The sequence below is a fragment of the Rhamphochromis sp. 'chilingali' genome, assembly GCF_963969265.1.
Source record: "Rhamphochromis sp. 'chilingali' genome assembly, chromosome: 18".
NCBI classification, from domain to species: domain Eukaryota; kingdom Metazoa; phylum Chordata; class Actinopteri; order Cichliformes; family Cichlidae; genus Rhamphochromis; species Rhamphochromis sp. 'chilingali'.
The window spans coordinates 11501519-11528704 of record NC_137945.1 but is presented as its reverse complement, the minus strand read 5'-3'; the positions used below and the strand labels follow the sequence as shown (position 1 = coordinate 11528704).

The following is a 27186-nucleotide window of genomic DNA, read 5'->3' as shown; positions in this document are numbered from 1 at the left end:
CTTTATACAGATTTTGTCATGTTAACTTTTGTGGTTTATTCAAACACTTCAAAAGAGGCAAGTCAAGACACTGAATCCCGCCCTCCCTCCATATTGTGCCATGCATAATTTGCACTGTCAGCTTTTTTTTTTTTTTCCCCAGGAGAAAATATTCATTCAAGTTCTGTTCTCTTTAGTTCTGTTGCCATTTATTGTCCTTCCTCAGGTTACAGCTGTGACATGCTTGCATGCTGATGCCTGTCTGCAGGGCTTCAGTTCTAAAACTTTATCAGTGCACCACAAAAAAATGAGAAGAGTCTTGAGTAAGAGATATTATTTGCTTTTACAGCAAGTAAAAGCATTTATTGCATTCTTACAAAAGCACATAAAACAAGCACACATTTTGAAAAACATCCTTGGATTGCTCCTTAGCCAAAAGGACCCTTTATCCTTTGGCTTGATAAAGAAAGCAGATATACAGTACAGTTGTAGGTACACATATACTTGCATTACACATTGTGCAAACCAGTGATGACTCTAAAATGTAATAGTTACTCATGTATAAGTAAAGTACTTTATACTTCAACATTACATTTGTTTTAATAGTGCTGTGTTGAGGAAGAATAACCATGAGACTTCTTTATCTTCTCACGAATAAATAAATACTAAGACACTGTTTAGTGATTAAAAACATCACAATAAAAACTAATATGAACAAGGGCATACACTCCATCGCATCTGTTTAAATTAAAACGCAATACAAAGTCTGTATCTGAACCGGTAAGTCCTGAAATGTGAAAACACACAAAAAAAAAAAGCAGAAAAGAGGCTGAAAGTGTAAGCTCTGAACAGTTAAACTCTCTCAGATGCTCTTCAGAGGTAAGTTTACAGTTGTTGTTTTTAAGGCAAAGACAGGCTTGAGACCTTCTATGTACAAAATAGTTGAGGGTGTTTACATGAGCCGAGCAGGCTGAGAGCAGTGCAGCAGTTAACTAGTCATCAGTGTCATCCCTGCCAACGTGAAACTCTGTTATCTCCTTTGCAATGCGTTCTGCTATCATTCTGCTGCTGGCCACAATCAGCCTGCGAGACATCAAATCAAATGGTCCACCTGGTAAAAAAAGACAAGTAAAAATTAATGTCGCATTCTCTTCTTTCTTTCAATGTTACAGTATACGTGGTTAAATGATCAACTTGCTTCTGACGATGCATTAAGCAGTGCATGTTAAAAATGTGTGTGGGAGTAACAGCTGATAGCCCTGAAGGTGCTTTTCTGTGCTGTTATTGAAGCTGAATGTTAAAAAAGGCCATTATCTTATCTTGTAGGAACTTCTAAATTGAAAATAAAAATGGAAATTGGAGGTTTTTGGAGGACAAAAAGATATGAAGACTACAGACTACCATGCGGTGGTTAGCATTGGCGCCTTGAAGCCAAAAGGACCTGGTTCAAATCCATTTCTGGATGGTGTCTGTGTGAAGTTTGCGTCATCTTCCTGTTCATTCATAGATTCCCTCCAGGTACTCTGGTGTCCTCCCACAGTCCAAAGACTTTCAGGTTAGGTTAACTGAAGATTCTAAATTAGTCGCAGATGTGACTGTGAGCTTGAATTGCTGTCCGTCTCTTTGTGTTGGTCCTGAACACAAGCTGTCTAACCCCACCTCTCTTAATACCACAACCTTGGGATAAGCTCCAGTTCAGTGTTGAACTGAGAGACAACAAAAATCCATGAATACATCAGGAACACATCAGGCCACAACTGATCACATGCTTGGTGAATACCTCAAGCAGCAGAAACCCAAGAAAGAAGAGGAGGAAGAAGAGGAGCCATCTATTTGCACGGATTAAACCACCAGCAAATAGAAGAAGTGGCTGATATTGAGATATCCTACCAATAGGTGGACAAAGCTGGATTGAAAAACAGCACAGACGCACTAATAACAGCAGTACAGGACCAAGCGCTAAGCACTAAGATCAGTAGAGCCTGGGGTTTACCACACCAATCAAGACCCTATGAGACAATTTGACACATAACAGCAGGGTGTAAGATGGTAGCAGGCAGAGCCTATATGGAATGGCATAACCAAGAGGCCGGTATAGTATACAGGAACATCTTTACAGAGGATGGCCTGGAAGTTCTGAGGTCAAAATAGGACACGCTCGCCGGGGTGGTTGAGAATGACCATCTGAGGGACTTCCAGATAAACACAGACAAACTGGTGATGGCTAACCAACCGGACATAGTAGTGGTGTACAAGCAGAGGAAGATGGCTGTAGTGTTAGAAGTAGCTATAATAAGTGATAGCAACATCAGGAAGAAGGAACATGAGGAGGATGGGAGCAACAGTGGTACCCGTAACTGCCCCAATCGGAGCACTCGGGGCAGTTATGCCCAAATTGGGCGAGTGGCTCCATCAGATGCCAGGAATAACATCTGAGATTTCTGTCCAGAAGAGCGCAGTCCTAGGAACAGAAAAGATACTGTGCAGGACCCTCAAGCTCCCAGGACTCTGAACCCGAACTAGAAGGATAAAGACCGCCCGCAGCGACAAGTTGGGAACCCGAGAGATAGTTGCAAATGAAAATCTCAGCAGATCAGCCATTTCTGAAATCCTTTATCAGCCTGTCTGCCACTAATAACCACATTCAAAGTCACTTAAGTCACCTTTCTTCCCCATTCTGATGCTCCGAATGAGCTTCAGCAAGTTGTCTTTATCATGTCTACATGTCTAAATGCACTGGTTTTATGCCATGTAATTGACTGATTAGGCATTTACGTTAATGAGCCACTTCTGTTGGTGTAGCTAACAAGATTTTCAGTGTGTGTGTGTATATACACACACACACACACACACACACACACACACACACACACACACACACACACACACACAGAGGCACGGGTAATAATAATAATCGTTTTTTTCCTCCCCAATTATTACTCATGACACACTACTGTCTAAACACAAATACACACATATTGTATGTTTGCCAGTAATCTGACTTACTGCTCCACCCAATCAAAGATGCAAGCTGGTGACAAAGATAACACACTAATAAGCTCAAGAGAAAAATAGATGGTGAGGATGTTATTGATGTATATACAAGATCCAAGCACCTTACTCATTTTCAGATTTTACAGTAAAAGGGTCGCATTTGAAAAGACCTTCAGCTAATCAAAAACTAAATAAATAAATGGGACTCTGAACAGTAAGTAACTTAGAAACTTGCTCCACCAACTACATGCTTTCTGTCACAGCACTTTTTAAATAAACAGCTTCATAACTCAAGACTGTGCCTACTCTTAGGAGCATTGCAGTTGTGAAACTAGAGAAACTCCAGCTTCCTTAACACACTAAATGTCAGGGTAGCAGTTACGTCCTAATTTAAGATCAAAATTCTCTGTATCAAGTGCAAAGCCAGGAGCAAACCTTTCCTCATCTCTTGCTGTGTTTCATGGGGCATTTATAAGCAGCAAGAAGGATAAAAACCAATAACAAGAACTATTGACCATAAATTATTCATAAACAATAACTTCTGTTGTGTTTGCACTTGGAGAACAGCAGCCCATTCTTGCTGCTTTGTTCTGTACAGCAAACTCCTACAGCAATCCTTCCATTTTTCATTTCATCCAGTGACTCAGCAGCCTTTCAGTGTTCAGTGTTGTTTAAGGAGACACATTGTCTCAGTGACTCACCTGAAATGTCCATGATGACTCCTCCAGCTTCTCTGACAACTGCTGCCCCTCCAGCCATGTCCCAGCAGTGGATGCCCATGTGGTAGTAAGCATCAGCCGATCCGCACGCTACCAGACACATGTTGACAGCTGCGCTGCCTGGGGAGCGGATTCTGTGGATGGAAATGGGATGTTTGCTTTCAACTTCCAGATGCTCTGCTAAGAGTTAAGTATGTTTTTTGGTGCATTTGCAGTTATAATTCTTGATTTTTTTTTTTTTCATTTTTGTAGGATAAGCAATGTGTTTTTTTAATGGTAGGAGATAGCACTTCAGCAAAATCCAGTCAGTTTTGCAACATTCTAGTTACCCCTCTATCTAGTAGATTTGATGTTAGAGGTAGAATCTGACATTCAGTGCGGCATTCAACCCCTTTTCATTTGATTTCAAGGCATGATATGAGGTTCTCTCTGTTGGGTGGCTTTTCATTGTGAAAAAGTCACAGAAAACAAACTTATCGGTCATCGAGGTTAGCACTGACCACAATCATCCATAAAAGAAGTATCAAAACAAACACCGCTGTCATTTTCAGGATGTTTCACCACCTTTAGGGGCAGTAATGCAATAAGAAACAGCTGCTACAGGAAGCTCTCACTTTGCCCTGTTGCTGCTGTTGTTGTTGCTGTTGTTATTGTGAGAGAGAACACCTGCATAAGATCAGATTGTGGTAGCAATTTCATGCACTTCTTAATTACAATGATTAGGCTTTACTGTAAACAAATACACCAGCTGTTCTGTATATCTGAATAAGCAGCTGTTCAGGGGGTGTCTGGTGTACTATTAAACTAACACTGGATGTACAGCTTGTACATATTGAAGTGCATATTTACCCATGTACAGGGATGCTGAGGATGTTTCTGATGTTGGCCATCATTGTTTGAAATTGCTCGGCGTCCTTCTTGAAGCCCATTTCTGTCAGCACCAAGGATTTACTAATATCTTGGAAGGAAACAAAAAAAAAAACAAGTATACTAATAAATAAAATATCATTATTCACTCATTATACAAACAGCTGCAGGTTTGCGCTCTCTGAGAAAAACAGAAATGCAGTCTGTTGCCGGTACAGGGAAAGGATTTTAGCTCCATCTGGTGGATTTGTTTATAATTGCAACTTCTCAATATTCACCTTCTTGTCCAGACACCTTGATTGGGGCTCCATTGCAAAATGCTCCCTTTCCTTTACGTGCTGTGTACATTTTATCTTCGATGCAGCTGTAGACAATCCCAAACTCTATCTGAGACCAAGCAGCAGCACAGAAAACAGCACCGATTAATGTGGGGCTGGTTAAAAGACAGCAGCTTTATAAAAGGAGAATCTTTAGATATTAACTGGGTTAATGGTCTGCAATCATGTTAATGTTTCACATAATCAAAACATCACAGTTTAAACACATGAGTGGTTTGCATACAATAAAGCATACCTCTTTCTTCACTGTGAAACCGATTGATACAGACACAAACGGGAACCTGCAAAAGAGAACGTTACAATATAAAGCATTCAATTATGGAACTCCCTTCAGGTTTAAACTCAGAGGAATCCTTTTCCATTATCGGTTCAGTTTCATCAGCGTTGTCTAATTATCCCTGACAGAGAGGACAATCCAAGAAAGAATCTAATTAAAAGATAAAAATAGTTGAAGAGCAACAAAGATAAAAACAGAGCTAGAACTGTAACGCAGAGATTTTTACAACATTTAATCGCAGACCGTGCTACCTGTGAACAAAGTTGGTGGTGCCATCGATAGGGTCGATAATCCAAGTGGGACTGTCAGAGAGGGCGCTGGGGGCGCCTGCTGCTACGGACTCCTCGCCTATAAAGCTTCAAAGTGAAAAAAAGAGAGAAGAAGTGAAAATAAGAGTATGATAATTCTATGCATCGTCTATCAGGTACCTCAGCTGTAAAGTAATAACGCTGCACTTGACACTTGCTCTGTTTTCTTTCCAACCAGAATATGTGATATTAGATTTCCACCACGCTGGACACAAGGCTGTAGCAACATTACGGAACCCTGGAATTTTTTCCTGAGTTCTTGTGTTTCAATTTCTCTTGGAAATCTTTACATGTATAAACATTTCATATGCTGGTAGCAGTAATTTAAGACTTGGTAGAACAAAGTCTTAAGCAAGCAAAGTAAACAAACCAACCAACCAATAAATATCTTTTTTCTTAATATTTGCAGGTATCATGTTATTAGGGGACTAGTGTTATTAGGGACTACATGTAACAAATGTGACCTCCGTTTTAATACTACTAGCGTAAAAATAGAGGTCGCATTCCAGTTAAGATTGGATGGTAGGGCTGTGCTATATTCACAATAATACTGGCATACATTTGTTCGTTTGTGTTTTTACTTATTTAAAAAAAAAACATGTCATATTGCTTAATCAAGGATAGCAACACCATACGTTCCCCAGCATGGATAACAACAAGATAAGCCTAGCCATGTCTGAGAGCAAGAGCAGCATGTCAGCCTCCTATAACAACTTAGTACCTAAAAAGGGAACTACTTCAACAACCTCAAAGAAAATACAGGACTTTAAAAAAATAAAAACATGCCTGGAAATTGTCCCTGCTAAAAGAGGGAACATCAGTGTGTTTACCACTAGAGGCAAAAAAACCCACACAAATAAAAAGGCCCTCACAGAGCATTATTATAGCACTCACTAGTTAAACTCCATATGACAGGAAAAGTAAATGGTGGATGGAAATTATTGATGTGGTTACGTGGTAGCGTAAGCAGTTGGTTAAAAAGCTGTAAGGCCCAAGATACAAACACCCACATAGAAAATATAATGTGACAATATCAAGCAGCTCCTGAAGACTTACAAGGTTAGGTCACTTCTGTTATTGTTAAATTAAAAAGGTAAGCAGTTATTTTATACGTTTTTACTTAAAATTTCCAGGGAAAACACTACTGAGGATGTGTTTGATATAATGCTGTGTCACCATTAATGCTGCTGCTACTGCTGGCACCTTGTTTCATTAGACTCACACTTGGAATAAGGTAGTCTGTAATCAGTGACAGCAGCTTATTGGAGAGAAAGGATGAAACATGCCCTTCGTTCCTTTGTACTAATATATGCTGCTGGCCATAAGCTGCAATTACTGATAAAACATTCAGCAATTTTTTCCTCACAAATATCATTAATGGAAATTTCCTTATAATATCATAATATACTTTTGAGGTAATATCTCCCACCCCTACTAGATGGAAAATCGTTAAACCATAATAAATCATGCATACTTCTCACCATGTTCTTAGACCAATCAGCTCACATACCCTCTCTCATGTCCATGTTTTCTAATGAAGTAGAGTACCTGTGCGTTGGGTACTTTTCCCTGATGGAAGATATAATGAGCTGTTCCACTTTCTGGTCCGTCTCGGTCACCAGGTCAACCGCTGAGCTCTTGTGCATGACAGCGATGTCCTTTTGGAGCGCCTCGCAGATCATCTGGCAGAAACACAAAAGTGAGAGGGGAAAAAAAACAAAAGATTTCTTGGATGACTGACTACATCTGCTGCTTTAATTAGCTTCACGTGTTGGTGTTAACATATGTTGGTGCCACAGATGACAAGATGTCTAGGCTACAAAGTCCAAATATATTTATGAGCTGTAATTATTGTTTCTAGTGTCTGGATAATGTGACTCTTCACAGATGGAAGCCTCTGTATACATTGGAATAACACACAAAAAAAAATTAAAGATAAAAACAACCCACACACACATTACGCTCAAATGTCGAGATACGTAAGCAGCAGTAAAATAGATTTTGATGAAAGCGCCCACACGGTTGCTTCTTCAACCTTTGCTTGATTTAAACAAACATTTACCTCAGTATTTTATTTGCATTTTTAACAAGTACCTACCAATTTTATTTGGGCTCATCAATACTTTGCATTCAACTATTTCTTTTTTCAAATCCAACACTGAATAATTTATGATCCAAACTATATCACCGATACATACAGCTGACCTCTGTACATTATGCATCTGAGGTCAAAAGTTATTGTGGTACATTTTTATATGATACTGTTATAAGTTCTTCCATGCCTCTTCTAGGGACAGCTGTGGCCAGAGGCATAAAGAGCCATTTCTCAGGAATAGTTTCTTCAATTTTGGCATAAACAGAGTCGAAGAATAAACAGATAAGAATCTGGTGGTCAAAAGCCAAGGTCAACCGATTTTTAGGCATAACTCGACAATTTACAAATAATGATACAATTTCACACAAATGCCTAGGAGGATAAAATGATAACACTTTGGATGAGATAACTTTACTGCAAAAACATCATATTTTTTCTAATTGTTTGAGTGTAATGTGTGTGGCCATTATTCAAGGGCATCACTCAGGAGCATCAGGGGCGATTGGGACCACAGTTCACATTTGGCCAGATACTGAATTAGGGACACTGATCACGTGAAAACTGTGGACACTGTATACACCTTCTGAACTGCCAGTGTGTGGGAAGTGATTTATTACATATCTGTCTGCACAGTCATGGGTGTAACGTGCAATTTGGCTTTTTTGTTGTTTGTTTTGGATTATGTGCTAGTTTCTCCTTAATGGCATATCTCACTTTAAAAAGAAAGACATGTTACTGAGGTTATTATTTGCACTCAAAGTGCATTTCCATACACACTGTTGTCAACCATAATCAAGTAAGTGTAGCATCAGTCGTACCTCCTGAATCATTCTACAATTGGAGGGAAATTTAGGCTTCAAAAACGGTAAGATAATGATATTATTAAAGAAAGGGTGCACTATGTATTTAAGAAAAACAACTAATAAATATCCAAAATTGATATGTCAACCGTAGGCATCAAAGGAACATATCATGAGATACTTTAGTTGCATGATTAAAATGGTTCAGGACCACAGAAATTATATTTAATAGCCTCTTTAGTTTTTTTTTACTTTCTAATGTTTGTTTCACATGTATGGCAACATGGTGGCAAATCAGAGTTTTCTCAGAAAAAGATTCAAGCTGTGAAATAAAATAAATTGAATTTGTAACTTATATTAAATTTAATATTTTTGAGTAGAAGTTTGGTAATCAATAAGTTGGGACAAGAAACTAAATAAAAATCGCATCTTGGGAGGTTTCCAAGAGTTTTATTGCATTTCAAATATTTTTGACAACTAGGTTTACATGTTGTCCCAGGAAATGTATGACTCAACAAACGCCAAACGTGTGTTTTAGTAATGTGTGCATGGATTATTTTTTAAATATTTTTAATACATTTTCATGGGTGGAAGAAAAAAAAAATAGTCCTGAAATGGTAACGTGGCCCTCTTACCTTTCCGGCCCGTTTAGTGACCTCTATGCAATAATCCATGCACTCCTGCCACGGATCACTCATGCTGATAAAGGGGAGATGAGGCGATATTCAGAACGGAAATACGGACGGAAGAAAGCTGTAGGAAGAAGCACAACTTTCGTCATTTACAATAGCAAGGTGCAATTATATACCGGCATATGACGGTACGTTGCGATTACCGACATATGACGTGAGTTAGCTGCTGGAAAGCTAGCTGCGTTAATTTGAAGAAGCAATGAAATCTGTCAAATAGCATAAATTAGCCCTCTATGCTAGCTTTTAAAGGGAGAAAAAGGGATATGTACACTGGAGGTAACGCTGATGATACCTAATGACAAACATACGCTTAACGGCTTTTCTACAGCGCAATATCATTACATTGATTTGTGTTTGTAAAAAAGATATAGTAGCATACCAGTTCCGGGAGCTAATTTAACGCACTTCTAGAGATGAATGACTTCTAAGCAATGACATTTCGCCACTGAAAGGTGGGGCTAAGCCGAACTCTCAGCCTAATTGGTCAATCTGTGCCGTTTGATTTAACAATCTTCGCTATCATTGGCTAGAAGGCTGTCATGTGTTTTCTTCAGTCGCGTTGTTACAGGAAACAGTGGGTCTGCTGGAGAAAGGAAAATGTCTTTGCGAGTACCCAACTTTCTAACTTGAACAAAAGAGGCAGAAATAATGGCTGAAATTTGCGATTTTAGATTCAGAAGACAAAGAAAACTTATCAAACTGACAAAAAAGTAAAATAAATATTAACTGTAAATAAGTACAATTCCCCAGACTGACCTCGCCGGCTTAAAAAGTATAAAGGCAATGAAGCACTGCAAACAAGGCATAACGAATACTTGCTAAATCTGAAGAACACAGTTCAAGGTGCTTTTGCTTTCACGCGAAATAAAACTCACTATGCAAAATGACAGAAATCAGTTGAAATAGTGTCATTTCACTCCAAATTGATGTGAGATCATATTTCTTATACCCAGCTTCATTTTCTATTTATGTATTTTTAATGGAGGTAAACCGATTCAGAATGCTTTATTGTCATTATGGAGTCACATAGCAAAATTCTTTGCACTACTTCTCAACTTAAATCAGACAGCATTTACAACACACAAACATACAATAAATAATATCACATAATAGGGAAACAGTATATGCAATATTAATGTAAGGCTAGGTCAGGTCAGCTGTGATGTGAATGTTCAGGAACTTAGTGTTGTTCGCCTGTTCCACCTCCTGCCTGTGTCTGAGGACAGACAGGAGCATGTTGTCTCTTTCCGGACACAACATGTGTCTGTAATGACCTCCTTAGTCTTGCTGGTGTTTGGGAACAGGTTGTCTGAACACCATTTGGTCAGGTGCTGGACCTAGATCTTTGGAAATATCTGCGAAATACATTAAAGCAGAAAATTTGACTATATACTATTCTGAAAGTCTGACGTGGTGTTACACTCTTAGTATCGATCACAGCCAATAAATATTTAGCGCCCTTTTATGCCAGAAGGTGGCAGCAGCAACACTCTAAGTGACGCAGCAAGCAGCAAGAGCACTTTCTCTCATGAGGAAAGGTAAACTCCTCAAACATTAAGGTTTTTTTTTTAATTGTTTGTTGTTGTTGTTTTGTTTTTCAGCTGCATGCAAATTCTAATTGTGAATTACATTTAATGGTCCACATCAGATTCTGTTTAGTCTGGCCTGAAAAGCTTAAGGTGAACATCTGCATGCAATTCCTCTCATTCAAACTTGAGAAACAGCTTTACTTATCCAAAACAATTGGCAGCCTCATACATCCAAGGAAATGCCTGCTTATCTGCATCTCACAAAGTTTTGTAACTATGCTTGCAGTAGCCACCTTGTTAAAGCGCTTTCGGAAGTCCAGGGTGTGCGTCTTGAGTCTCAGTTTCACACACAAAGAGAGAAGAAGAAGAGCATACTTAATAGGACATCCCGTAGGTCCGCTGCTGAAGAGAGCAGCAAACACAGATCAAATTAGACTTCAGCGTCATGCTTGGTGACACTTCATCTCGACACAGGTTAACACTTCAACCCTTGCACCCTGTCAGCCAGTAAATTACTCAGCTGATAATGTCTCCTTATAGCACTGGTTCCTCTCTAGCCCACAGCTAATTTCCATACACTAACTCACATTCTCAGATAGGAGCGCCTTACCTCAAGAGGGCAAGAAATTGCCAAATAATACCGTCCTCATTGGGGGGAGTGGATTGCAGTGAGAATACAAATTGTGGTCTCTTGAGCTATCGCTAGACTGACTGTCTGCATGCAAATAACTGTTACCGACATATTTCTGTGAGTTGTTACAGAATCTACAACCCACATCAAGTTGATGAGAGCGCAGTTTTAAAATGTTAATTCTTCCAAAACATGGCATAAAATATGGTAATTTAATCAACTTTCTATATCTATGTAAGAGATTTTGGATTATTCTGCTTTGTATTCTGTTTTAAATGCAGCACAGAAGGAAGTAGTCTGTATTTAATAATATTTATTTTGGTCTGCTTTTATTTTAGCAAGCTTCAAGAAATATTGGCACATTTGATGTAGGAATGGAATTAGTGCTTGCTCTTTATCTGCAGCTTTCACAGCTCACAGCTCTTACTTTAACATCTGGATTAGGTTTAGGCCTTGTTTAGCATCATTTTCTCAGCATTTTTCTTTCTTTGGATCATTAAGCTCAAGCAGTCACGTGCAGAGTGCTAACAGTGCAATTAGCTCGAGAGGCACAAGGGCACAACCTCATTCATACTGTCTTAAAGATTTAACCTTAAGTGACCCTTTCCTCAGAAATTGAAAATCATCATTTTCTTAAAGCAGTTAATGTGAATGTCTGGCAACAGTTAGGGATGCATTATACTTTCCAGCTCTCTACATATTTTCTGTGGATGCTGCATATATTAACGTTAAACAGAATCAGTGTGTGTCACTGTTGGAAGTTCTCACATCGTTCGGTGTACAAGACAAGAAGATTACCATTAAGACTGTTCATGTATTTGACAATATTAATAGCAAACAGGTCATTTAAAAATCAGTGAAACAATGTTGTAACAAGCTGAAAGTCAGTTTTTGATATGACCACCTTTATTCTTCGAAACAGCCTTTCTCTTCTAGGCAAGCTATTTTGTAATTTCTTTAAATAGTATTCAGGAATATTTCTGCAGTTTCTTTTGTTCTTTTCCATGATTCAGTAATGTCGACACTGGGACTCTGGGGAGGCCAATCCATCACTTCTACCCAGATACGCTTTTACTGCACTGGCAGTGTGTTTGGGACTATTGTCATGGTGTCACTGGGACCATTTCTGATGAGCCTTCAGCAGAAAGGCCAGATGCATCTCTCAAGTCATGCGTTAGGTCTTTGCTGGGTTTTTTCTTATTTCTTAAGAGTACGACTTACAGATAGTGTTTATCTACTGTAGATGGTTTTTAGGCCTGAAATCTCTTCTTTTGTCTTCCACTTGTTCACTTTCCTCAATTTTTTAAGCACACACTGAGAAAACCATGCAAAGATGAGCCATGTTTTCTGCTAGTAGCTCTTTGGGGCTCACAATACTGTTGCAAAAATATTACTTTATGCCTCCACTATGGCGTTTATTTGTATATCCAACTAAAAAAAAAAGCTGCACATAACAAAGTGCCTAAAGATAAATTTTAAATGGGATGTTTGCAGGCACCTTTCACGTTAGGTACCTTTTTCGTGCTTGAATCACTCATGGTTCAGTGTTAATTGGCTTAAAAAACTTTAAAAGGACTGGGCTGACAATTAAAAAGCAACTAATGTCCAAAGAAGAACTTAAGAACCTTCAGAAATAGAACTATGGCTACACTTTAGAAAAAAATACATTAAAGTTTGGGTTCCTGGAAGAAAAATATTAAGTAATGGGTGATGGCTCAAGACTTTTACACCATGTATTTATGGTTTTAATATTAACTATGTCACTTTGGCTAACAGTATGGGAACAGAAGTGAAATGTATCAGTTCCTCAAATAAAACTGGAACAATGGTTCCAAACTTAAATGGGTACAACAGTAACTTGGGCTAGTTTGGGCTCATGATGACAGTCATGTTCGTGTTTAGCTGGTGGAATTTTCCAGTTAGCAAAAAAACCGCAAAGTAAGTAAATGAAAAAACCTGGACACTGCAGCATATTTCATGTCAGTCCATCCAAGTAGCTGGCAAGTGAAGTGGCAGATGTCTGACTCATAAAGGTAAAGTCGGGGAATAGTTGTTGAGATATTTCAGTCTGGAGTAAAGTGGGTGTTACTGCCAGAAATGGAAAACTAACCACATACTTTACATTCCTTCTTCAGTCAGACCAAGAGGCCTAATAAAAACTGTAAAGTACTCAAACTGTAAGTATCATGAATCAGTAACAAAACCAGGCAATAAAGTTATGTTACATTCATAAAAGTAGCAGCATTGCAACAAACTTAAACACTATTTTATCCTTAGGTTCTGCATGATTTATTCGTTTAATTTTTTTAGTAGTAAACTGCAAAACTGTTACATTGCAGTAGATTTTCACTATTTGCAATGTTCCCATGTTTCATAACTGTTGCACTATCCAGTGAGACGCGTCAGATGTTTATGTTGCAATAAAATCATGTTACACCCCATAGACATCTAACTGCACACTCATGAGAGATCAAAGTTTCCGAAAATTAATAAAGCTTCTTATTCTGTATCTGTTTGCCAGAAAAGTTTCACCCATCTGGCTATTTGACAGTTATTTTCACTTCTTACGTCAGGCTTATTTTGATAAAAGCTTATTTAAACCCTTACAACTAAGTTCACATATGTCCAATGACATAAACAGCAACATATTTTTCCCTCTAGCTCAGGGGAGCCATGCCACAGAGAACACTGCACTCTGTGTTTATCAAGATTCCTAACGCCACTATAATAAGAGTCATGTGGATCTACTCTTCACAAGAGGAGCCTGGAAGGAAAAAAAACACATGCACATCTCTATTTTTTTTTTTAAAAAAGGGTTCTCAATTGTAGATGGGATGTGCTGCCGACCCATTAAGACCAGGCTTTTGAGCATGTTGTGGAAAGAGGATACATTCTGACTCCAGTTGGCAAAAATCCGACCGGAGCCAACCAACAGCATCACAGCCATGGAGCCATTTGTTGCAGTTTGAATTTATGCAATGAAAGAAGTAAGTGAGCATTTCTACACTTTTTCATTTTTATTCACACAAGGTTTTAAGATTGTCGCTACAGCCTGTAGGTGATGATCTTACTGTGTGTGATATTTAAATATATAGATTTAGAGTTGCCTTAACATGAGCTATCTTGTTTCTTAGAAATTTAATCTATGGTGAGTCAGTGCTTGACTTACTTTTGTCAGTGTGCTGCTCAGTTTGATCCACTGATATAACTGTTGTCTAAGATTTGAGGAAGCTGTTTTGTGCATGACACAATATAATTTACCATAGAACTATTTATGTGAGGTTGATTTGCATCAAAGGTGATATAAGTTATTTATTTATTTATTTTGACTCTTCTATAGGTGGAAAATAAAAATGTATAAACACGAATCTCTACTGAAGAGCACTGAAGCACAGCAAGTTGTCACTGTCACAAAAACATCTGTGTCCTTTGCAATAACCAGCATCATAATTTGTAAGCAATTCTTTCTGATATTCCTACATTTTTTTCTGTCTTCCTTTAAATGTGCTGCTCCGAAATTTGATAGATTACACCCTCTTTTCTTTTATCTCTTTCTCCATTTCAAAGGTTTTATTACGCTTCACTTCTGTCCGAGTCAACTCAGAGCACAGCTCGGGACAACCCCCAACATTAAACACATTGTGGTTGGGAGGTGTTACACTTACACCACACTAGTTAACCCCAGCTTAAGGTAAATGTGGACTCATCTGTTGTCATGTCATAACATTTCCAGTCTTGATTGGGAATCCGTTTGCAGATTTGTCATAAATTCACAACTTATCTGTGATTTGAGTCAAGCCTCAGAGCTTGAAAGTTCTGATTTGCTCCTAAAGGCCAGAGCAAAAGAGTTTGGGCTGTCATCGACAGCACATTATGAGGCTAGCGCTCAAGTACAAATGAAGGGAAGTTTTGATGTGGCGTTCAATAAATGATGTTTAGTGAGTTCCTTTCTTTTTATCGGTTTGACTTTTCTAGAAAGGATGAAAGAAGCTGAGACAAAGGCCATATACGTGCTTTGCAAAGAAATTTCATGGGAATTTCTAATATGTTTCACTGCTTACTTAAAGTATACAAAAACCAATCGCTATTGACTCTATTCATGGCAGATTTAAAAGGCTGAGGCACATGGATTACACTTTAGCAGTGTAAAGCACTGTTACTGAATTTTTGTTTGCATTTTGTTCATTGTGTAATTTCATAGTGTAACCGTTTACACAGTTAACTAACAAGCAAAACATCCTCGTTTAATCCCAGGAGGAAAAACTAATCTATCTGTGGTTGTGTCAGGAAGAACATCTGTGTAAAAATTTCACCAAATCAACAAGGCAGAGCTTCCTGATGAACCCTTGTGAATAAAGGAACAGCCACAGTAACTGCTGGCTCTCCTTCCTTCCTTCTTTTGTTCATTTCAAAAAGAATCCCACATAAGTAATAAAACTTTGCATTTAGTTATTCCAAAGGTATGCAGGAGTTGAATGTCAACAAATGATTTAAAATGTACAGGTGAATCCAAATAAGACTCCTTTTTCCCCCAAATCATGACATAGATCCATCAAAGGCTGTTATTTTCATTATTGCTTAATCATACAGTTGTTTGCCATATTAATGCACCCAAGTTTACAAGGAAAGTGCCATTTAGTTCCACTGTATTCAAGAGACTTCCTACATTTCAGTTCAGTTCAGTTCAACTTTATTTATATATTGCCAAATCACTACAACAATTCGACATGACTTATATTGTAAGGTAAAGACCCTACAATAACAGAGAAAACAGAGAAAACCCCAACAACGAGCCTACGTTGGCAACTGTGGGAAGGAAAAACTCCCTTTTAACAGGAGGAAACCTCTGGCTCAACCAGGCTCACAGAGGGGTGGCCATCTGCCACGACCGGTTGGGGGTGAGGGGAGGAAGACTGAACAAAGATCTGTGACAGATATACAGCCAATATCTCTAAAGCTGTGCAGTTCATGCCGAATTCATGTATACTGAAAAAAATAGCACGACAGGCCAATAATAAAAAAGACTTTGACTTTCAGCGAACTGTCCCTTTAAAAGCCACACATCTCAAAAAAAAGCTTAAAGTCATATTCTGTTTTTTATGTGTAGGTATGACTGTGAGGAGATCTGGAGGCAGTTTGAGGAGGCCGTTATCAGTCATCCTTCTTGCAATGTGACCGTCGAGGATTATTTTCACATGTTTAACGCAATGCCACAAATCTGGCCCTGTGATAATGTGAGCTGTGTTGGCATTTTTGTGCCTTATATATACATTTTTTTATTTATATTAATATAATTATGCTACTTTAAAGTCTAGTCTTTTTGTTAACCTGCTTTGTATTTACCTTTTTTTCTTAGTTCCTCTTCTGGAGCAAAACCAGGACACTGATGCACAGCTATGCTGCAGTTTTTCGTCACTTCTGGACACTGGAAGACACGCTGGTTGGCTACATGTTCAACGATCTCATCTGGTGTGGCCAAGAAGAGGATTCTGGTAGATGTTTGTGTTTTGTTTTTTTGTGTTGTATTGTATTTTTTATTTTGTTTTGTTTCAACAAGAGAGAAATCATTTCCGATTGTGTAATTTAATTATTTTCACGAGAAAAATGATCAGAGACATAAAAGGCTTTGACCTCCCCAAGGTTTGGTGCCGCTGCATTAAATTGGTCCAAGTAAATTAAAAAAAAAAAATCAAGTAAATACTTGAATTTTACATACATATTAATATTAGAATTTTCTCTCACTATATATTATTGAACAACAATTCATAAAAAGATCATCATACCAATGGTCAAGCTTTGTGGTGGTGGTGTGATGGAGCGAGGCTCCATCCTCTCCATCAGACAATCCTAAAGGAGGATTTCTGGCCATCAGTTGGCACCTTGAAGTTCAATCACATTTGAGTTACGCAACAGCATAAGTCAAACACACCAGCAAAAACCAACAAGCAAAACAAAAAATACAAGCATATACTGGAAAATCCTCCAATGTGCTGAATTTAAACAATTCTGCAAAGAAGAGTGGACCAAAATTCCTTTATCACAAATGCTTGATTGCAATTCTCGCAATTCATGCAGTGTTGTGAAAAGTGCCCCCTTATTCATTTATTATCTGAAACGTAAGTATGACAAATATGCGAATCGGGACCCTTCCTGGCAAAATCTTTTTTAGAGCACTGTGTTTAAGATGGGCAGTGACGGTCAAGATGCTTATCAAAGCTGACTACCCGATCAAAAGCAACATTTCTGGCAGTTAGAAGAACTGAAAGTGAAATTGCATGGGCACAGATAAGAAGGACAGATACTTGGCTGCCATCCACGTCTTTCTAACATTAATGCAGTCATAAAGGGCAGCTATATTCTGGGGTTTGAATGACATTTGCAACTGGATATCATCTGTATAAAAAAAGTAGTATGAGATGGCTTCAAAGGTATTGACGATGTGTCCAAGTGAAAGCATAGACAAGGCAAATAAGATGGGCCTGAGGACCTAACCTTTGGGCACACCGCAAGATAAAGTGACAGAAGATGACACAAACTGAAAAGCAGATTCCCACCCAAGTTTTTAGTCTCTCAATCAGGAGACCATGATCAGCTGTGTCAACGGTAGCAAAAGATCCAACAGTACAAAAACAGAATTTTCAAATGTGTCGTTATGTAATTAAATTTTATTTCAAACTCTAGGAAAAGCTATTTCTTAGAGCTGTATGAGTAAAGTGCATGTGATGTTAATTAACATGTATCTAAAACATTATGTTTAGTTACAGCCACTCTAAGCTGGTTCTGGAGATAAAAGGCAAATTTATCAATATAAAATTCTGAGCGAGGTGATGGGTCAGCACTGTGCTTTTTCAAAAGCGGATGAATAACCGCTTGTTCAAAGTCCGTGCTATGATGATAGCATCACAAAGTTACTGCACATTTGTCAGCTGCACAGTCATGATGCAAATCTCCCTCTTCACCACAACACAAAGATGCGCTATTGGACTGAAATCTGGTGACTGTGGAGGCCATTTGAGTACAGTGAACTCATTGTTGAGTCCAAGAAGCCAGTTTGAGATGGTGGCTGCTGGCAGCACGATGGGCAGCATGTGATTGGCTGATTAGATTTGCATTAATGAGCTGAACAGGTGTATGTAATAAAGCAGCCAGTGAGGTGTTGAAGTTGGTAGCTTCAAGGTTTGATTCCCAGTCTCAGCCTCTCCAGACGGTGAATTTGTATTCCCTGCTTTCATAGCCCCTTTATGAAATGTGTCTGGCACCCATATTCCTGTTTAGCTATTTCACTTTACACTTTTAGATAAACAAAGCTAGCAAACTGCTGGGTGTAGATTCATAATTTCCACACAAGCATAAGAGTGGTATCAAACTCTTGCTTTAAACATCGCTACGTGGATTGAATGATAACAAATTAAGAAAGATTGTTTGGTAGCAACGGGATTCAGCAAAAGCATTATAACTCAGACAGCTGCAGCTGTGTTCCCAAACGTTTTGCAGAACTTTTAAGACTTTTCTTATATAACTAGTCTTCTTGCATGTCAACACAGCACATGTCTTTCTTGAATATCTCATATCTCAAGTAATGACACTTGTGAATTTGACACAGGTTTTGATTTCAGCTCTTGTCCGGAGTGGTCGGCCTGTCGAAGTCATCCGGTCTATTCCCTGTGGAGGCAAGCTTCACAAAATGTGAGTTTAATATCCAAACTCTGGAATGGCTCCATCTCTGTTCTGCAAACAGCTGTGTTATTTATCATCTACCTTTCCAAAACCGGTAGTGCTTTAATGCTCTTCTGTGATTTTCCTCATCCATTTGCTAGTTTGCAGAGATGGCGTGTGGCAACATTACTATCTTACTGAATGGATCTATTGTTAATGCCTTCAATAGGAAAAGGTAAGAAATAATGAATAATTCAGTAGGTTGGTGCAGGTTCTGAACTACATATTAAATCAATCTTTTTTCTCATGCAGCATGTTTGGAAGTGTTGAACTGGACAGTCTGGATCCACAAAGGGTGAATTATGTCAACATTAAGGTGGTGACCAGTCTAGACGGACCCCATATGTGAGGATAATAAAAGGATATTCTTGTGTTTTAAAAAAGTAACTACTGATGAGTTCACATTGTCCAAATTCCATTAATTAGCACCTTAACTGCTATGATGATAGAATGACATGTTATAAAGCTTGAAACCCTCAGTTACCCATCATTTATGACCTCACTATAGTTCAGTGATCCGAATATATTATCATGCAGTTGTATAACAGCAACACAGTTGAACTTAAATGAGAGAATAACTATTTTTCAGGGCGTGACAGCCCAAAGGTTGTCTTTATGTTTGGCAAATTACTGATATGATTTACTGCTTAGGGACATTGTTATCCTTTAAAGCTTGTGAATAGCAACCTATCAGAAAGTTGCAGTGGGCCTGAGAGGTTTGTGTTGTTGTTTTTTTCTTTGACAGAGAGTCATGTAGTCAAGGATCCATTGTAGACCTGATCCAAATCCTCCGATCCAGAGGCTTTCACTGGACCTGTACAGACAATGACCAGTACGTAATGTTCAGTGTTTGGAAGTTTCATGACATCAAAGTTAATTATGAATCTGGAATAGTGGTCTTAGATCAAAGCATCACATCATGTGACAGTTGTTAGTCATCAAGTGTGTTTTACTGCTCCTTTTTTACACAGAGACCCATGCCTTAACAGGAAACACTTTTATGAAACCATCAATCAGTAACAGGTCTTTTTTCTTCACAGGACCTTGATGGTCTTGCAATGCATCCGAAACCCGCAACACTCATCCTGCCAGACCTGTGCAAACACTTTGTTAAACAGAAACGGCCTTACGTCTAATTAAATCACAGACTGCTGTAAAATCTATATCTTTCAAAGTAAATCCAGAGTGCAAAACAAGGAACAATGAATACTGTAAACACTGTCATTCTTAGATAATACAGGCTTCTCAAAAATCTAACTTGAATAAAATGCAGTGTGCATGTGTGTCTTTTGCGTACCCACTACACTTCACTGATCCCCACAAATCTGCAAGCAAAATGCAGCTGAAACAGGTGCTTCTCATCATGGAGAGGAGGAACTGATAATTTTACAGCCTTTAATGCTGCAAACAGACTCATCTGTCAGTACTGCTGTGAGAAATGTTTGTACATTTGTTGAATTAAAAGCTGCAAATTAATCACAGCATTGCTGACTGTGCTCCAGTCCTCTGTCCTCTGAACTGTACTGATGCCATTTAATTAGCAGGGTTAGTGTGCTTTCTGAAGACAAGATTTCCTGTTTTACTGTCAGGGTTGTGTTAATTTAACTGAAAACTAGAGCTCTGTCTTAAAACAAGACACATGATGATGACCTGTATGTGGCCAGATATTCACAGCATAGAAAAAAAAGCATATTTGATTTAACTGGGTCCAATAACCTCTTTTTTGACTCAGGGTGCCTCAGCATTGTAATCTCAGAAACACCATTCTGTGCATCTATCTTTAAGGGATCACAAAGAAAATATAAAAATCTATGAAGTTATTGCACTGTTTAATTGTGGTTTCATTATTAGCATTTTGCCTGTGTAGTGTGCTCAGTGTTCATTAAACACCCATTAACATGAGTTTTGTGATTTGTTTTGTTGTGTCACAGGAAGCTGCCAAGGCTATACTTGTCGTTCATATGAGTATACATCCACAGTTTAACATATAATTGCATTTATCATCACTTTATGTGTGCTCCAAGGTAGAATTTCAGTAGGCAATTCATGTCTGCCAATACGCCCACAACAGGGATGACAAAGAGGTTTTCTGCATTCTTAAACATTTCCTTTGAATTTCCTTCTTTGTACTCAAAGGTCATTGGCATTTCTCAACATGTTTATAAGTATCACTTATTCTGTGACATCTAAACTAGAGCCCATAACCATCTTACAGCAGATGATTGACATTTAACTGCTGCTATGAACGTCCTTATTAACCTCCTTTTTGTGCATTTTGAATTAGTTTCACACTGAATGCCCATAAGAGGTTCATGCATTTAGTGCTGCAGCTACGCTTTAATTTAATTGTTCAATAAGGAGGAATGAATACCAACCCCAGCTGCTGTTTAAATCTATATAGCAAGGCAGATCACATGGTAGTAATTCTAAGCATTTAGGCATGGTGACAGACTAGTAGTAGTGGTAGTCTGAGTATTTAGGGAACTCCTGATCCACTGGAAGTTTAGCACACAAACACCTCTAGAGATTACACAGAGTGATCGGAAAAACAGAAAATATCAAGATAGCAGCAGTTCTCGGGAATCCATCTTGTCTTGTGTCAACAGTTCAGGCTGTTGGTGGTGTTGCTGTGAGGGATATTTTTTGACAACTTTGTACTAACGCTGTGCAACTTAGTACCGAGCATCGCCTAAACTCCATATGTAAAGGGATGGGCAGCTCAAATAATCTTAAACTGGCTCCTTGAACATGACAGTGAGTTCACTGCACACAAATGGTCTCCACAGTCACCTGAGCTCAGTCTACAAGGGCACCTGTGGCATGTGGTGAAACAGAAAATTCATATCATGGAAGTTGCAACAACTGTGAGATGCTGTCATCACGATCTCAGGGGAATGTTTCCAGCATCTTGTTGAAAGTATGTCATGAAGAACGAGGGCAGTTCTGAATGCAAACAGTGTAAAACCCAGCACAAGCAAGATGTAGCCTAATTGTGCTGTCAGCGTTAATCTCGTTAAAATGACGTTAACGCCATAACCGCATTAACACGTCAAATCTCCTTTAGCAAGTTAACGCGAATCGCATGTGCGGTCAAATAAAGTAGCTTTAGACTTTGGCATTAATTCAGAGAGCACAGAAATACCATAAATTAAGGAAGAGATAAAGCTGAGTAAAAAAAATCATTAAATGTTTTTATGAATGAAATGCTATTTTTGTTGGATTATACCACTTCTACTAAACAGTAAATACTCCTGAGATTAGAGAGGGTTTATACTGGAATTTTACTCCTAAATATTTGTGTGTGTAATAATCTTACCAAAACTCTAGAATTGTTCTTGGAATGATTTTGTTGTTTCTTAAAGAGCGTACAGACCCGTAAAGCCTGGATGAATTTGAGATTTTCACAAATAATTTTGTTTTTAGTTGTTTACTACGAGATGACTGAGTGTTTCTTCAGAACCCTCTTTGTGTGTTTATAGTATGCAGATGCTTCCTGTGGTAATGTGGTAATTTTCTTTTATATCTCAGTCACACTAGAGTAAAAAGAAGACAGCGTCTAGGAAATAATTACATGGATTGACGGTTGAGAATGCATAGCCCACAACCTCTGGGGGACCAATTTTGATTGAAAGGCAGTTGCAAAGGTCACCTGCTGATGGCTGACCTGACTCTAAACAGTCGCAGACTCAGACAGATTGGCAAAGGTTTACAAATAAGTACCACCTAACTTATGAACACAGACGGATTCTCACCAAGCTGCAGTAAGTCTGTCTCTTTCCAATAGAGGACTCGACTCACCTGTTTGCCTAAGGGTTTTGTTCTGGATTCCTATATAAAAGCAAGGCTGACTGGACTCTGTATGTAAGTAGTTAATGTAAATTTTTTGCTGCTTTGCTGCTTTGAAGATGGCAACTAGCAGGAAGCGGTCACAGACCCGGTCCTCATCTTTAAAGCAATCATTTTAAAAGCAGTGAGACTGCAAGATTATTGTAAACAGTCACGATACATCAGTTTGTGTTTTGAATTTTTTATTTGTTTTTTTTTCTCTTCAGTATTTTTGCAAGCATTGAGGTGACGAGGCTTAAAGCCCCTGGGGTCAGTAGCCTGAATGTTGTTATGGTCTTGAAGAAGAACGCCAAGTAAGATTTCGTCTTTTTGCACAAATCTGTCATCACAATGTTGTCCTTTATTTGTTTGATTTAAATCAGTGAAGCCAATCGGCACATGAATGTTTTTAAACTGATCCTACATTCACTGCTTCTGTTCCATTTCTGTTTCTAACATCTTCAGATCCGACTGTACAAATGCATCCTTAAAGAATTTACAGAATGAGTCAGATCCAAACATAACATACATATGCAAAGTGTCTGAGGGGTTGAGCAATGCGGGTCCCAACCAGAGATAACGTGTGGAGCCTGCTGGTGAACATGTCTGATTATATCAGACACAACACAGTACCACTGAGTATTTTTGTACATGTGAAATATATTTGTCTAATCAACAATTCTAATACTGCTGCTATCTCCTGGTTGGCAGAATATGCAGTATTTTAAAAATAAAATCTTAACATAGAAGGTTGTAAACTTTATTTAGACTCCAAAGTGTAACACTGACTGTTGTGCAATCACATCCTGATCCTGCACCAAGTGCACCATGTCTTTGTTGTTTTCTAGTCATTTTAAAGTCTTGAGGTGTTTTCTGTCCAGCAGGAATAATTTAAAAATGTATGCCGTACTGTGCAGAAGTCTTGAGACTCCCCTCATTTATTCATTTTGGTTCCAAGAAGGGAGAATTTCTCTTTATTTCTTCAGCAATTATTTTGCAGACTTTCTGAAGGCCTGTCAGAGTTTTTCTTTGGACATACTTTGGAACCACTTACTAACAGTGATGCTTCAAGCATAAAAAAGCCACCTTAAGTAAGGGGATGAGCTGATCAGCAAAGTACCCATAGCAGACTTTCTGAACAACACATAATTTCTTCCCATTTCTTTATATTTTTATATTAAGTCTATAAATTCCAAACATAACACAGTTTGGCTGAAATATAATAGTATTTTTGCACCAACAAGGGGATTCACAAAGCAAACTTGGCACATGTCTGTGGGGTGGGCAATGTGTCCTTAAGAATTTGTTGTTGTCATAGATACCTTCACTACTGGGTGTCCTGGATGGTCAGAGTGTGAAAACAACCCTGTTCGCTCATTTTGGATTTGTGCCTCTGCTGCTGTAAGTTTTCAACATGAATTTACTAACTTTTCTTTCTCTCTGTTAAACAGGATTGTCTTGAGGTCATGCATTGGTTAAAATAATACACAAGTGGGCCGCAGAGTGCAGCAAATCCCTCCAGAGTATAAGTGATGGCGATGGAGAAAAGCAATCTTCACGCTGCCTCGTTGTCTGTCAATGAATCTTCGTGTCGGTCTCCATGGAGCGCTCTCCTTAGTGAGCAGCAGCCCACACATTCAAAGGAGCCCTGCTTTGGTTGAGTTTGGCTGGGTTTTACTCTGTTGTGCAACAACCAACTTTTCCCAACAGTTGAAAAAAAAAAGCAAACAAAAACACAAATATTCTTTGATTCATAATTTTTTCGAGTTCAGTGAATTGTGCAGCAGTCCCAGAAAAATTGATTTGTACTGTGTGTAATTGTAGTAGAAATTTGAGTTTAATTAAAAAACAAACAAACAAAAAAAAACATTTTGAAGGTCCTTATAAAGCACAAAAGGAGGAAAAAAGGAAAAATACCAAAATGGTCACTTAGATGCTGTAATTATGTGGATGCATTGTGCAAATGCAAGTAACACACAGCTTTAAATAAAGTAGCTTTTGCATTACTTCAAAGAGCACATAAATACCATAAAGTAAGGAAAAGATAAAGTTGAGTCAACAAATTGATTAAAGGTTTTTATAAATGAAATGCTGTTTTTTCCTGGATTACTCCGCCACCAAACAGTGACATCTCCCGAGACTAGCAAGTAATTGTTATGCTTGGAATTTGTTACGTTTACCTCCTAAATCTTTCAACAGTGTGTGATAATGTTAGCAAATCTTTCCAAAGCAGTATAACTTGTTTTGCTCCTTTGTTGTTTGTTAAAGAGCGTACAGACCTGTAAAGCTTGGGCGAACTTAAAGGTGAATATAAGAAATGACTGGAAAAATAGCCACAGTCGCATTAAAAATGACATCTGTGAAATTATTGCAACATTTGGACAGTAAAATAATTTTAAATACAACATTGCATCATAATGGTAAAACCTCAGTGATATGTGGCAGCCTCATACTTCCTGTTAAGAATATAATGATGTTCACATAATATTGATCTTTGGAATATGAAGTGCAGTCATTTCTCTGAATAAGGGACTTTAGATATGTCCAATGTTCCATTATCACATTTATAGTGACTTCTTCATGATTGATAAACCTCACTTTACAGGAAGACACAAATACCTAACTGTAAATTCAGGATAAAATATTATGTTAATTTTTGTTTTTAGCTTTTTTAGTTTCTTTAAAATCCCCTTTGAGTGTGCATAGTTTGCAGATGTTGCCTGTGGTGATGTCACGGCAATGCTAAGTGGATCCATCGACTCACCATTCAATCCTGAAAGGTAGGACTGCTTCTGCTTCTCTCGCAGTTTTATGACTTTTACTGAGAAAAGTAAAAGAATCTCTTTTCATTTAGTGGTAATTAGAGCCACCAAATAATTTAACAGTGATATATGTGCTGAGTTTAAGCTAAGTTAAGCTGTCATTGCACATTAAAAGAAAGGCTATTAATAAACAGTTATCATTGTATTTGTTGCAGAAAGTTCAGTGGTTGTTGTAAAAAATATGTTCTTGCTCTACAAACCAAATCAGGCCTAAATGTTTGTTGTCTCCTCCTGAGGACCCAGCCTTCGTGGTCTACGTAGGCCAGGTCCTCTGAAGGCCGGGTCCTCTGAAGGCCGGGTAGGCCGGAAGTGAGCGGCTGTGAAATTAGACGGTCTAGCCTTCAGTTTTGCGTCACCAGCTGTCTCAGTGGAGTTTAATAACCTCACCCGTCTGCTCCTTGCTATCTAAAATATAACTGACGAAGCCTACCAAACATCAAACTAACAGTCACAAGGATGTGCGTGTGATAAACACTACAGCCAAACAAATTCAAGTAAATAATTAGAAAATAATAAATTTTTTAAAGTCTAAGGCCTGACCTGAAACATGAACATAGACACACGGGCATACACAAGACACAAGCATGATTCCCACCCTCATCTACACATATACAATTACTCACCCAGTCGCCCAGCATCTAGACACACCAAAATGAACGCTGGACGCACACTCACACTCCCATACACCCTCTATTCACTCAGATCAACACGTTCTCACTCCCAAAGCGTAACATTTTACGCTAGGTGACAAATCGTCACCATCAATACCCCAACATTGGCAATCTTCCCCAGACCAAGGATATGGTCCCCACAGCAGCAGACTAGCCCACCAGCCCAGACCCCGACTGGATGGCCAGCTCCTCCTCCCGGAATCCAGTCCCAGACAATGAAGAGAGAACAGGAGTGTGAAAAGACCCCGTGCCTCACTTCGCCTGCTCGTATGTGGCTGAATGAAGAGACCTAACTCTGGATGCCATTCAGTATGCCCACCCCCAATGAAAGCATCTAAGTTGTGGAATAACATTGAGACACAGGTGGCCAGAAGCAGAAAGAAAAGGAATGCCTCACCTGCACCTCAGTGATGTTCCTGATCCACTGGGATTTTCCCACAGAAACACTTCTAGAGATTACACAGAATGTTCTGAAAAACAGAAAATATCCAGAGAACGACAGTTGAAAAACTGAAATCATAGCTTTGCGGCCAACAAATCTGCAGCATCTGTGTGATGCTGTCTTGTTGATAGAAACTAAAATCACAGAGGAATCTTTCCAGCATCTTAAAAGTACGCCAAAAGGAGTCCAACCCAGCACAACCGCGGAATACATAAAAGAGAAAAAATGTCCTGAGGGTATGTATGTTGATTCATTTGTCATAACAGGTTGAAAATGTAGTTGAAATAAAATTGAGTATGTTTCTGAAAATATTTTCTGTTGTTTCATCACATGAAAGATAATGTTTTAAACTTTTATCTGATATATATGTATCTATATATGTGGAGAGAGAGAGAGAGAGAGAGAGAGAGAGCGCTGTCATCCTGCGTCTCCATAAATAGACGTCCGCGCTCGCACGATAGTGACAGTAAACAACATTTTG

General features: G+C 38.6%; 2 protein-coding genes across 2 annotated transcripts; one reads left to right on the top strand and one right to left on the bottom strand.

Annotated features, from left to right (window-relative positions):
* Nucleotides 1-321: 321 nt before the first annotated feature.
* On the bottom strand, nucleotides 322-9533 carry impa2 (inositol monophosphatase 2). The gene is made up of 9 exons (XM_080864274.1): nucleotides 9449-9533; nucleotides 9013-9130; nucleotides 7031-7164; nucleotides 5426-5530; nucleotides 5133-5178; nucleotides 4838-4946; nucleotides 4542-4650; nucleotides 3675-3826; nucleotides 322-1090 (listed from the first exon to the last, which is right to left on the bottom strand). The coding sequence occupies exons 2-9, from the start codon at nucleotides 9073-9075 to the stop codon at nucleotides 972-974; spliced, it is 837 nt and encodes a 278-aa protein (XP_080720400.1). The 5' UTR covers nucleotides 9076-9130; nucleotides 9449-9533; the 3' UTR covers nucleotides 322-971.
* A 971-nt stretch (nucleotides 9534-10504) lies between these two features.
* LOC308385406 (ADP-ribosyl cyclase/cyclic ADP-ribose hydrolase 1-like) lies at nucleotides 10505-20754 on the top strand. Its single transcript, XM_080864266.1, has 11 exons — nucleotides 10505-10607; nucleotides 14044-14216; nucleotides 14570-14682; nucleotides 14797-14920; nucleotides 16337-16463; nucleotides 16586-16721; nucleotides 18833-18915; nucleotides 19047-19120; nucleotides 19198-19290; nucleotides 19691-19777; nucleotides 19986-20754. The coding sequence occupies exons 3-11, from the start codon at nucleotides 14583-14585 to the stop codon at nucleotides 20083-20085; spliced, it is 924 nt and encodes a 307-aa protein (XP_080720392.1). The 5' UTR covers nucleotides 10505-10607; nucleotides 14044-14216; nucleotides 14570-14582; the 3' UTR covers nucleotides 20086-20754.
* The last annotated feature ends 6432 nt before the right edge of the window (nucleotides 20755-27186 follow it).

Coding starts and splice junctions, on each gene's coding strand:
- LOC308385406 (XM_080864266.1), top strand. CDS start 14,583: ATGTATAAACACGAATCTCTACTGAAGAGCACTGAAGCACAGCAAGTT. Junction 14,921..16,336: donor CTAGTTAACCCCAGCTTAAG/GTAAATGTGGAC, acceptor TTTTATGTGTAG/GTATGACTGTGAGGAGATCT. Junction 19,121..19,197: donor AATGCCTTCAATAGGAAAAG/GTAAGAAATAAT, acceptor TTTCTCATGCAG/CATGTTTGGAAGTGTTGAAC.
- impa2 (XM_080864274.1), bottom strand. CDS start 9,075: ATGAGTGATCCGTGGCAGGAGTGCATGGATTATTGCATAGAGGTCACT. Junction 7,165..9,012: donor TCACTAAACGGGCCGGAAAG/GTAAGAGGGCCA, acceptor TGTTTCTGCCAG/ATGATCTGCGAGGCGCTCCA. Junction 4,651..4,837: donor CAAGGTGTCTGGACAAGAAG/GTGAATATTGAG, acceptor TTTCCTTCCAAG/ATATTAGTAAATCCTTGGTG.